This window comes from Zalophus californianus, chromosome 6 (assembly GCF_009762305.2).
Source record: "Zalophus californianus isolate mZalCal1 chromosome 6, mZalCal1.pri.v2, whole genome shotgun sequence".
In the NCBI taxonomy this organism is placed as follows: Eukaryota; Metazoa; Chordata; class Mammalia; order Carnivora; family Otariidae; genus Zalophus; species Zalophus californianus.
This window is the reverse complement of record NC_045600.1, coordinates 90,589,675-90,603,391: the sequence shown is the minus strand read 5'-3', so window position 1 is coordinate 90,603,391 and position 13,717 is coordinate 90,589,675. Positions and strand designations below refer to the sequence as shown.

Here is a 13,717-nt window from a genome sequence, read left to right as displayed (position 1 = left end):
GCTTTTCAACAAAGTTTGTCAAGATAATTCAATGGGAAAAGATCTTTCCAACAAATGGTAGGAAAGAACTGGATAGCTATGAGCAAAAACAAAAATAAACCTCAACCCTTATTTCATGCCACATATAAAAATTAATTCAAACTGGATCATAGACCTAAATATAAGTGCTAAAATTACAAAATTTCTAGAAGAAAACACTGGAAAAACTTTTAGTGCCTTGGGTTTGGCAAAGGTTTCTTAAAAAGTCAAAAACTATAAACCATAAGGGGTACCTGGGTGGCTCAATCGGTTAAGCATCTGCCTTCAGCTCAGGTCACGATCCCAGAGTCCTGGGATCAAGCTCCACTGGGGCTCCCTGCTCAGCAGGGAGCCTTCTCCCTCTCCCTTTACCCCTCCCCCTCTACTTGTGCTCTCTCTCTCACTCTCTCTATATCAAATAAATTAACTAAATCTTTTTTAAAAAACTAAAAACCATGAAAGAAATCAATAAATTGGACTTGATCAAAATTAAAAATTATTCTTCTTCAAAAGACATGGTAAAAAAAAATGAAAATCCAAGTCACAGACTGGATGAAAATATCTGCAAAACATTAATCTAACAAAGGACTTGTATCTACAACATAAAAGAAAATCTTGGGCGCCTGGGTGGCTCAATTGGTTAAGCGACTGCCTTCGGCTCAGGTCATGATCCCAGAGTCCTGGGATCAAGTCCCACATCAGGGTCCCAGCTCGGCGGGGAGCCTGCTTCTCCCTCTGACCCTCTCCCCTCTCACGCTGTTTCTCTATCTCTCTCTTTCTCTCAAATAAATAAATAAAATCTTAAAAATAAAAAAAATAAAAGAAAATCTTATAGGTCAATAATAGATGAAAACCCTGCTTAAAAATGGGCAAAAGATTTGAACAGGCCCTTCAACAAAGAAGATATCTAGGTGACAAATACATGAAAAGATGTTCAACATCATTAGTTAGAGAAATTAAAATAAAAAACCACAATGTGGTACTAGTACACATTTATGAGAGTGGCTAAAATTTAAAAAGACATGTTAGCAAAAATGTAGAGCAAATGGAACTCTCATACACTGGTGGCAGGAATGAAAAATGGTACAACCATTTTGGAAAACAGTCAGGAAAGTTCTTAAAAAGGTAAACCAGATAGTCCTAGATATTTACCCAAGAAAAATGAAATACATGTCCATACATAGATATGTCTATAAATATCCACGACACCATTATTCATAATAGCCAAAAGCTAGAAATGATCTAAATGCCCATCAATGGTGAGTAGATAAATTATAGTATCTCATGCAATGAATGCTACACTACATGTGGACAATTCATGCTGCATACTTCCTAGGAGTCCTGGTAGAATGAAGCCCCTTACCTACAGCAGGCGCTACCTACCTTAGTAATTCATCTCTGCTTCCCTAAATCATTCTCCATGTTGTTTCAGTACCACAGCTGGGGATCATATCCTAAATACTCTACCTTCATTCAAGTCTGTCTCCGTCTCTGCTTTTGTGAAAAAATGAAACTGAAACCATACATTCATGATGGTGTGGTTAAGTGAATTTGAATAAATCAATATGACAAATTATTATGTAGCCAATTTTAAATTTTTACAAATAATGACACAAAATTGTGTTTGATGACAGATGTTGGCAAGGATGGGGAGAAAGGGGAACCCTCCTACACTGCTGGTGGGAATGCAAGCTGGTGCAGCCACTCTGGAAAACACTATGGAGGTTCCTCAAAAAGTTGAAAATAGAGCTACCCTATGACCCAGCAATTGCACTACTGGGTATTTACCCCAAAGACACAAATGTAGTGATCCCAATGTTTATAGCAGCAATGTCTACAATAGCCAAACTATGGAAAGAGCCTAGATGTACATCAACAGATGAATGGATAAAGAAGATGTGGTATACACACACACACACACACACACACACACACACACACACACACACACAGGAATATTATGCACCCATCAAAAAAAATGAAATCTTGCCATTTGCAACAATGTGGATGAACTAGAGGGTATTATGCTAAGCGAAATAAATCAATCCAAGAAAGACAAGTATCATATGATCTCACTGATATGAGGAATTTGAGAAACAAGACAGAGGATCATAGGGAAGGGAGGGAAAAATGAAACAAGATGAAACCAGAGAGGGTGACAAACCATAAGAGACTCTTAATCTCAGGAAACAAACTGAGGGTTGCTGGAGTGGAGGGGGGTGGGAGGGATGGGATGGCTGGGGGATGGACATTGGGGAGGGTATGTGGTATGGTGAGCGCTGTGAATTGTGTAAGACTGATGAATCACAGACTTGTACCCCTGAAACAAATAACACATTATATGTGAATTTTTTTTAATGTTTTTTTTTAAATGTTTTATTTATTTATTCATGAGAGTCAGAGAGAGAGGCAGAGGCAGAGGGAGAAGCAGGCTCCCCACCCAGCAGGGAGCCCAATGTGGGACTCGATCCCAGGACCCCGGGATCATGACCTGAGCCGAAGGCAGACGCTCAACCATCTGAGCCACCCAGGCACCCTATATGTGAATTTTTTAAAAATTTACTTAAAAAAAAACATGTTTTGACCACAAACAAAAAAATGTGTTTGAGACAATGTAAAGTTTTCTTTAAAGGATTCAATATAGAAGTCAGAAATTTCTGTATTTTGCACAGCCTGGTATTGTACCTTATTAAAGGCACACAAAAAATATATCCTGAATGAACAAACATTACTGCAGGCAAACTAGCCAATGAACAATAAGCCAAAAATAAAAGGTGCCAATCATATGCCCAAATCTCTTTTTGTAATTAGCAAATGAAGTCTATCATACTATACTATAAGCAAGTAGGACTCATCCCAGGAATGCAAAAACAGTTCAACATTAGAAAATCCATCCGTGTAATTCATATTTTTTAAACTGTTCTTCAAAATTGAATAGACATAAAATAAAATTTAATTAACAGATTAATAAATTTCTTTTAATCTTAGCAAACTAAGAATTCAAAAACAACAGGAAACAAAAAAGTATGTCCTTGACTTGATAAAGCATACGTTACTAGAAACTGGTATCTATTATGCACCAGACTCGAAGTTTGACACTGAGCCTCACAGCATTGGAGAGGCTACAGTACCTGAAGGTACAGAGTTTACAATCTACTGGGGCAATACAGGCAAGTAAGCAAGTAATTGTAACACAGCGTGATAAGATGTTATGACGAGAGAATTAGAGGGTGCCCTAGTAAGATAAGAAAGGCGCCACCGCTGACTTTGCTGAAGACAGCTACCTGAACAGATGATAAATACCTTCTGGACAAGGACAGAGTTATCTTCATTTTTGTATGGCCCAGTATCTAAAATAATGTCAGACACATGGTAAGTCTTCAGGAAATGTTTCTTAAATGAATGAGTGCAAGAACAAAAAGGAACAAATATTAAAAAGTAGCCTTAGACTCTTTTGGAAGTCAGATATAGATTTTCAATAAATTCAGTGATTTATTACAAATTTGATTTCTTCTAAAGAGTTCATTTGGATAAGAATAGTCATACACACATACACACACACACACACCATACACATATACACACCATTACACACAGTAGCAATCCTAAATACTCACGGGTACAAGGGATTTGTGTTGGCTAGTTGAAGAGTTTGTGTTTTCACAGGTTCCACAGCTATTAACATATCTTGTTCTACAGCCATAGGAAGAACAGAATATCCACAATAATCTATATGTTCTCCTAGAGAAAAAGAGAAAGAATTTTTAATATTGCTAGCATATGAAACAAGAGAAACTCAAGTAGGTTGACATACAGGAAGAACTTGACCACAAGCCAGGTTTTAGCAGAAAATAAAAATACTCTGCACAGGAAATGATTCAGTTCTCTTATTCTCCCAGACATCTGAGCCAGAAACTTCTGCTAGAATAAGTATATTAATTAGTTTCTGTTAATTTTTAGATTTCTTTAAATCTTCACAAGTTTTTTTCTACTTTCTAATTCATAGTGATCTTCAAATATTTTTTGTGACTAGTTATATGAAGTATCAAAAAAGTAATATCTCCTTTCTCTCTTGCTCTTTCATATTACCTTCTTAAATATGAACAATTGAAGCCTTTAGCACACTCTGCCTATTAACATTATGTGAACCTCACTCTCTTCCTTATTAAGCCAATGTGCCCACGAAGTTGAGGACTTCATTTATATTTGTGGCCTAACTAAATGCCTAACAAATTAGACTGGCATTGATAAGTTGTGCTGAGTGTGCTAGACATAGCTAGGATAAAGAAAAAGAAGCTAGAAAGAAAAAATTCTAATCTGCACTATTTTATATGTAATAAGCAAATATGGGAAGCAAACTATTCCCTTCTATGCATTCTAATTCCTCTATGAATCATCAGCAGGAATTTTATTTCCTATTATACCATAATACTTTCTCCAAGTTGCTATTTAAACTCAAGGTTGCTATTCATAAGATTTAAATACAAAATAACAATTCAAGAAAGAAATAAGCACAATAAGCAAGCTCATTTATATTTCCCCAGGACAGGTTTTCATGCCTGATTGTTCCTATGGCAAACACTGCCCAGCTAAGAAACACAAAATGAATGGGAGACAACTCAGCTGCATAATTACGATTATGTCTTTAAATGATTATTATTCTACATATTATTACAGGTAGTAAGTCTTTTCTTCTATGCTGATGTGTCCTTTAAAATGAAATGATAAGGGGTTTTATGGATTGACAATGACAGATGGAGAAATGGTTTTCAAAGCTGTCTTTCTCACCAACTTCTTTCAAAAAAGACACTAATATAAAACAGTGGTTCATTAATGATGTAATGTATGGTGATTAACATAACAATAAAAAAAGTAAAACAGTGGTTCACAGGTAGAAAGTTATACATTTATCTACATGAACCTGCATCACTTTTTTTTCCTTGCCGGCTGTTGAAAAGAGTCAAAGTGGCCCTCTTCTGATGCCCTAGATACCAGCCTCTCTTGACTTCTCAGGAAATCTGCTCCATCAGTTCCTCTCTTCTCAGTTATGTATAATCTCTCTCTCCACTATCTTTACTCCATTCCCCCTCCTTCTGTCATTTAACCATGCTCAAACATCTCTTTTTTTTTTAAATCCTCCATTATTTGTTTCAAAATAAAATAAGTTGCCTGAGTCGATAAAAACTGAAGCTAGATGTTGGGTACATGGGACTTCATTATATTATTCCAACAACTTTTTTGTATGTTTACATTTTCCATTATAGAAAGTTTTCTTTTTAATTCTCCCTTGACTCCTAGTTTTTCCTCAGTTCCCCATACCATTTCCTCTTGATAGAACCTACTCATTCTTCAGGTCACCACACTTTTAAAAGGGCTTCCCAGTATTCTTCTAATCCAATGAGTAAATGTAAAACCATCAAGATTATTCACCACAATCTAAAAATGTAATCTGCTGCACAAAAAAAAAATCTTCTCATCTCTCATGAAAACAATATTAACAACGAGTTTTCAACAAATTTTTTAAATAAATGGACAAAATTAACAATCACATGGATTGGGAAAAATGAAAATATAGCGTGTTCCTTATGCAAAAGCTTAACTTGCTATAGTAGATACATGTGAAATACTCTTTTTCAGTTCTCTTGGTAAATGTTAAGAAAAAAAGTGTATTAGTAAAAATTTAGATCTTACCAAAGGAGGAAAAAATTAAGAGAAGGAACTTTTGCAATACCTATTATGTTGACTCTTCCTGGTGCTCGAACATAAAACTTGGGAATGGATCCAAACTTAGAGTTAAACATCTCCTTTAGCTTCAGCAATCTGAAAGCAAGAGTAGAATACTTCAGAATATCTGTATAACAGGGGTGCCTGGGTGGCTCAGTTGTTAAGCATCTGCCTTTGGCTCAGGTCATGATCCCAGGGTCCTGGGATCGAGACCCACATTGGGCTCCCTGCTCCACGGGAAGCCTGCTTCTCCCTCTCCCACTCCCTCTGCTTGTGTTCCCTCTCTCACTGTCTCTCTGTCAAATAAACAAATAAAATTAAAAAAAAAGAAAAAGAATATCTGTATAACAGAAAAATCCATAAGATACACATACACAAACATATTTCATATACCTACTACCATTAACTATCTCTAAAAAGAAAAGCAAAAATTTTTTACTGACATATTTCTTTGAAAATCCTAGGATATGACAATACAGTAACTTCCTAGGTGACATAAGAGTATATCTAAGCACACAGAAGAGTAAAAAAGACCACTGTACTCAACAGGAAAAACTCTTTCAATTGTAAAGAATACAACTTTCTGTATAATTCTCAATGATATTCAGAGAAGAATCTCTTTATACCAAAAGAAATAGTATGTGGTAGTATTTCAGTTTCCTAGGCCTACCATAATAAAATACTATAAACTGGGTGGCTTAAAATAATAGAAATTCTCACCGTTCTAGAGGCTAGAAGTCCAAAAGCAGAGTGTTGGTAGGGCCATGCACCTCTGAGACCTGGAGGGGAGAATCCCTCCCTGCCTCTTTTTAGTTTTGGGTCGTAGCCATCAGTCCTTGGCATTCCTTGGATTACCACTGCATCAATCCAAATTTTGCCTCTATTACCACACAGAATTCTCCCCATGTGTCTCTGTGTCTCTGTTTTTCTTTCTTATAAGGACACCAGTCTTATCAGATTAGAGCCCACCGTCATTCACTATGACTCATCTTAACTTGATTACATAAGTACATAAAGATGCTGGTCCAAATAAGGTCACATTCTGAGGTTCCAGGTGGACATGAATGGGGTGTGGGTGGGGAGGCACTATTCAACCCAGTACAAGTAGTCAAATGAAAACTAGAGTGGGTATCAGGAGACCACAGTTCTAATTTCAATGGGGCAAATCATTTTCCCTTAGCCTCTCTTCTGTGAAATTAGAGAATTTGACTAGATACTCCTTATAGGACCCTTCTGGATCCAAAATTCTTAAAATAGATTTAATAATTTCATACTGTTAAATCATCTCAAGGCACTTCTATGAATACCCCCCACTTTATAGTCCCACATCATAGTGTATCTGAATAATAACATCAGGACAATAAATATCTTTTAAAGCCTACTATATTCAAGACACTCATTAATTGACTGATCTTAAAGATTAATTCATTGTAAGAAACAGAAAATCACACCAAAAATAGCTCAAGGAAAAAAGGAAATTTATTACGATAGAAAGATACATTGAATATCTTTGGAAGTTTTTCAAGATGGTCTCCTAAGAATTGGACAGTCATCAGAAACTGTGTATATTAGTATCTTTGGTTCTCTTTTCATGTCTCATTCTGTCATTCCCCCCAAAGACACCATCTCTACTTCTCTTTGCTCAATGCTGTTCACATTTCAGTTGCCTCTGTGAGCATCTTGGTTTCTGTTCCTCCATACCTTTGGTTTTCATGACACTCTGGCCTCAACTCTACAAGATTTAACAGCTCCAATGTCCCATACTATCTGAATAAGTCTCTGTGTCCATTAATGCAAATTCTCAAAAAAAGATAATCTGGGTGGCAGAGTTTAGGAAACAATAAGAAAACAGAGGTAGTAATCCTGATATCAGAAATCGTAGAATGTGTGCCAAAGAGCATACAAGGAAAATTCTTAATGCTGAGGGCTGCAATTCAAAATGAAGGTAATAGGGCGCCTGGGTGGCTCAGTTGGTTAAGCGACTGCCTTCGGCTCAGGTCATGATCCTGGAGTCCCAGGATCGAGTCCCGCATCGGGCTCCCTGCTCAGCAGGGAGTCTGCTTCTCCCTCTGACCCTCTTCCCTCTCGTGCTATCTCTCATTCTCTCTCTCAAATAAATAAATAAAATCTTTAAAAAAAAAAAAAACAAAAAACAAAATGAAGGTAATAGTTTAAGAAATGCCCCCAAATGAAACTACCACCACTTTTATAAGGCAAAAACTATAGGCAATGTAAGGAAATACATAGGAATACACTAACAATAAGAGACTATAAGATACCTTTCTCAGTATAAAAACAGATCAGGTAGACAAAGGGAAGAAAAGAAAGACTCAAACAACAAAACTGATAAAGTAGATTATGGGTATGTACATATATTTAACATTATACTCTGTTAATGGGAAATATAACTTAAGAATGCATGGAATAGTCACAAATATTGATCATATATTAAATCATAAAGAACACATCTGTAAAGTTATATATATATATAAAACATAGAGAAAGTGATAAAGCAAATATGCTAAAATGTTACCAGTTGAAGAATCTGGGATAAGAGTACACAGTAATTTTTTTTATTATATTTGACTTTTATGTAAGTGTGAAGTTATTTCAAAATAACCAAAAAATTTTAAGGGGTGCCTGGGTGACTCAGTTGGTTAAGCATATGACTCTTGATCAGCTCAGGTCTTGATCTCAGGGTCATTGAGTTCAAGCCCCTTGCCGGTCTCCATGCCCAGCATGGAGCCTACTTAAAAAAAAAAAAAAAAAAAAAAAGAGCGTGCTTGTTTGTTTGTTTGTTTGTTTTTAAAGAAGCATTTATTGGTGCTTTACTTAGTACTCTACTTAGAAAGTAAATTAATAATAGTCCTTGGCCTCTAGGAAAAATTTGGCAGAAAAAAAGATAGTTAAGCTAAAAAGTACAATACAGAGAGACAATAGAGTGATAAGCCAGACAAATACAGTCCTTTGGGAGCACAGAGAAAAGATATTTCATCCTTACTGTAGGAAAATGTGGGTGGTAAGATAAATCCAGAAGGGGGAGGGTAAGTTAGAGAAGGCTCCCCCAAGAGACAATAGTTAAAATGAATTTTAAAGGATAATGTCAGACAAGTGGGATGGGGTGATGCCTTCCAGGCAAATGGAATGAAAAGGCCCAGCCGCATTCAGAAAATTGTAAGTAGGGTTTAAATACAGCAGAAGAGGAGGCTGGTGGTAATCAAGCCCCAGATCTTAAAGGGCCTGGTGTACCATGTTGAGGAACCTGGCTTTTAACCCATAGGCAATGGATGTGAACACACATTTATGGATGGAGTGATATTAGTCAATTTCACACTTGAAAAAGCTCACTGAGAAGTGTATGAAAGATGGGTTGTAGGAAGACAAAGCAAAAACAAAGAAATCCAATAGATGGCCATTTGTAGCCAACCCATAGAGAAACGCTAAGGGTATATTAGTGATGGGGATAGAAAAGGGTGAAAATTAAATTAAGGTGATATTTGAAAAAGTCAAATCCATAGGAATTAGTGACCAATTAAAAGTGAGAAAAATTGAGAAAGAGGGAGAAGCATATAACTCCTAGTTTTCTGGCTTCCATAACTCCAATAGCCTCAAAAGAGGTTCATGTTGTTTCTGCTTGTGAAAATCATATGAAGACACGATTCGAGGTCTGCTGAATTTGAATCCTTATTAATTTGCTTTTATAAGCATTGCAAACACAAATAAGGTGAAGTGCTAACAGCAGAGTTAGAATGAGCCTCCTAAAATGTGTGTTAATGAAATGATTTGGGGGTTCTCAAATGTGCCATTTTCCCAGACTACCTCAGGAAGGCAGTCTGTCCATGCTTTTTTGTAAGTGCTCAGCACCGGAGGCTTGCAATTCAACATTCCTCCCTTTGAAATTCAAATGCATGGAGGCTATAAAAGGAAACAAGAAAAGTATTTCTAAGAATAGAAAGAACTGAAGTGTACAGTGTTTTTCTGAACTTCATACCTAATCCTCTAATAATGAAGCAGTATGGCTGTAATTGGGGGAGTAGCTATACTTCACAGCTCTGGGTGTCACCAGCAAGACTCCATCTCTTAAAATGTAGTCATTTATGTCCCCCCCCAAGAGGAAAATGAACATTTTCAATATGAAAATAATAGCTCCTAATCAAAGACCTGTACCCCTGAAACAAATAATACATTATATGTTAATTTTAAAAAAAGCAGGATACAAAACAAAAGATCTAGTGAAATTAAGGAAACAATTCCATTTACAATAGCATTAAAAAGAGCAAAATAGAAAATAGTTTGGTGTTTCCTCAAAAGGTTAAACATTACATGACCCAACATTTCCACTTCTATGTATATGCCCCAAAGAATTGAAATCAGGGACTCAAACAGATACTTGCACAAGAATGTTCATAGCAGCATTACTCACAATAGTCAAAAGGTGGAAACAAGCCAAGCATGCAACAACAGATGAATGAATACACAAAATGTAGTGTGTGTGTGTGTGTGTATGAATATTTTATTGATCCATAGAAAAGAATCAAGGTCTGATACATGCTTCTATATGGATGAAACTTAAAAACATTATGCTAAGTGAAATAAACCAGACACCAAAGGACAAATACTGTATGATTTCACTTATATAAAATACCTAAAATAGGCAGATTCATAGAGACAAAAAGTAGATTAGAGGCTACCAGGGGCTGAGGGGTGGAGAAAATAGGGAGTTATTGCTTAATAGGTATAGAGCTTATTTGGGATAATGAAAAATGTCAGAAATACGTAGCAGTGGTGATGGTACCACAATGTGAATGTAATTAATGTCACTGAATTTTACACTTAAAATGGTTAAAATAACAATTTTTATGTTATATTTATTTTACCACAATAAAAAGAATTTTAAAAAATAGCTCATACAAAGATTATACTGTTAAAGGCAGAGTTGGCCAAAACATCACCACACAAATTGCTGAATCTGGTACTCTGAATGCTTTTGACTTAAGATAGATATATAGATAGACAGATAGATACATACATACATACATAGATATTTTTTAATAGCAGTTTTAGTAACACAACTTGAAAAAAAATTATGACTGCAGTAAATGAAGTGGATTTTAGTCTAAGGATTGATTCTCAGAGGATACTAGGGTGACCATATGGCTAACTGCAGAGATGAAGGAATTAACATCTCAGCAGACAAGACATGTATCTTTAGTTTGCCATTGTGACCTTAGGCAAGTCTCCTATCCTGTCTGTGCTTTGTTTTCTCTTCAGTATCAGGATACCTAGTCATGGCATTACAGAAAATATTAATTTTTACTACTAATTTAATAATTGGTTAATATGTATTTTTATGGTGAAGGGAATCAGAATAATGTCACTCCAAAATATGCCATTTGACATAGGATTATTTTGAGGTGAAGGCAATCAAGAAACAGCAGACACAGCAGGAGCTCTCTAACCTCCCTCCGTCTGCCTAAAAGCAGGGCATACATTTTTCCCTTCCCTTTGTGAAGGTGTCTCTCCTCCCCTCTCCCACACCAAGAGATGACTCATCACTAGAGACCTCACTGATTGGAGTCTGCATAAACAAAACTTACTAAAATAACCCTTACCTTCCATTAGTTTCCCCCGTATAGTCATGTTCCCACTACTTACCACTCCGAGAAGCCCAAACCACTTTCCTTTGTCTAGTCATTTCTCACAATCTATCATCCTTCGTTAAGAAGGCATTAAGTTCCCAGACCAAACCACTTCTTAGGATTTTACTGTTTTTCTGTAAAGCCCCCTTGTGCATGTGAAATAAACTTTTTCTTCTGTTAATCCATCTTTCGCCGGTTTAACCTTGAGGGTCCAAGCTACTAAACCTAAGAGGGCAGAGAAAAAGTCTTTTCTCCCTTACAACAGTAATTTATGTGAGTTCTATGCCTCACTTTCCTCAACTACAAATTGAGGATAATAACGGAACTCACTGGAAAGATTTGTTTTGAGGGTTTTATAAGCATGCAATAATTATGAGTCATTATTATAACTGTTATTTTGAAAATTTAATAAATGTTAAAAATAGCATTTCAAAGTATAGATAATTTGTCATTGAGGGAGGGGGGAAATTTTAATCCTACTTTGATCCTTCCATCAAAATAAATTTCTCCTAATCAGAAATTCAAATGTAAAAGTGAAACAATAATTATATTAGAGATCTTGGAAAATAAAATCATGATGGTGACAATAAAAATAGTAGATGGCCTGAATAGTAGAAGAATTGAAGAACAAATTAGTGAGGAAGATAAAGCTGAGGGAAAGTAGATAAGGCCAAGATTACAATTATTTAGAATATAACAAAAATGAGGGATTTATATATCAAAACTTATAAGATACAACCATAATGATACTCAGAAAACATTTTCTAACCTTCAATGGATATAAAAAAAAACAAAAATAATGAAAATAAATGAAGTATGCATATAGCACAAGAAGCTAGAAAAAGAGAAATTAGAAGAAATGAATTAAAAGATAAAAGTAGAATTTACTGAACTGGGGGAAAATAGCAGACATAGTCAAAAAAAATTACAAACTGGTTCTTTGATAAAAACAATAATACAGAAAGAATTTTGAGTGTCATGTAAAATCAGTATGAGAAATAAGAGACGACTACAGATTCATAAAGATTTAAAAAAATTTTAATATAGACAAAGGGGTGATTTTTCTAAAAAAATATAAACTTCTAAAAATTGACAGAAGAGAAACAGAAAATGTAATCAGAAATAATCTCCTTAACAAGCCTCAGAAAATGTTATGAGTTAGTTCTGACAGACCTTAAAGAAAGATGATCCTTTGCTTTTATAAATGGTTCTAACAGTACAAGCTGTGGAAAGCCTTTCTGATGTGGGAAACAGAGGCAAAAGAAAAATTAAATTTCCTTACTCCTTACAGCCCAATGACAAGTCCTTGAAACAGGCAGAGTGACATTCCTCTAGGGACTCAGCTGCCTCGATGTTGACACTTTGCTAAGGGCAAAAGGCAATCCTAGCCTGACCCCCCAGGATCCTATAAGCCACTTTAATATATAAAAATTCCTTTGGAAATTTCCTTTATCTCTAAACCCCCCAAGATATTTGTTAGCAATCATCTCCCAAGCTTATGACCCACTGATATACATCTGAAGGGTCTCATGACTAAGGTTTTATTGGACAGTAATAAATGACTTTTCCCAACAATAGCTACGCCCCATCAAGGTCCTGGAAACCTTGCTTCCAATTCCTTAGAGACTTACACTATCCCTAACCCCCTCCCAACCTGAAGGTATATAATCGCCACCCCTCACGCCCCCAGTGCAGCTCTTTCTGCCCACGGGTCCTGTCCCCATGCTTTAATAAAACCACCTTTTTGCACCAAAGATGCCTCAAGAATTCTTTCTTGGCCATCAGCTTTGAACCGTAACATCTTTCCTATATCACTTTCCATCTCATTTTAGGAGGCCAGAATAACCCAGATGCTAAAACAACAAAAGCCCCCAAAAGCAAAATACAGGCTATTATCACTTGTGAAAAGAGAAAAACTAAATAAAATATTGGTAATTTTAATCCAACACATATTATTTAATATTTGTGATCAAACAGAGTTTATTCCAGGAATATAAAGATAGTACCAGGAATCTCTTCATTAAATGCATTATTCCAACAGAATAAAAGGGGGAAACTATAATTCCATGATCCTCTCAAAATATGCAAAAAAAAAGATTCAATAACCATGACTAATTTTTTAAATAAAATTTAAAATAATAAAAAAAAGTCATGGACATGCTAGAAAAGAAATGTCCTAAATTTAATAAAGGCTATTTATCAGAAATAGTAAACATCTTAAATGATGAGAAAATACTAGAAGCTTCCCCACTGAAATCAGAATAAGGACAAGGATGATATCATTCAACACTGTGCTATAATGAATAAAGTACAAAATGTCTACACAACAAAAGACA

General features: G+C 35.6%; 1 protein-coding gene across 5 annotated transcripts in view; it reads right to left on the bottom strand.

The window, feature by feature from the left end:
• Positions 1-13,717, bottom strand: part of GALK2 (galactokinase 2) — a 132,889-nt gene that overhangs the window by 109,125 nt on the left and 10,047 nt on the right. For 3 of the 5 annotated variants that reach the window (XM_027569735.2, XM_027569734.2, XM_027569736.2), the window contains exons 2-3: positions 5,750-5,838; positions 3,636-3,759 (exon numbers count right to left, since the gene is read on the bottom strand). In XM_027569735.2, the coding sequence (XP_027425536.2) occupies positions 3,636-3,759; positions 5,750-5,838 (213 nt within the window). Of the gene's footprint in view, positions 1-3,635; positions 3,760-5,749; positions 5,839-6,462; positions 6,569-13,717 lie in introns of those variants that run through there. The other 2 variants (XM_027569737.2, XM_027569738.2) reach the window with 2 other exon arrangements.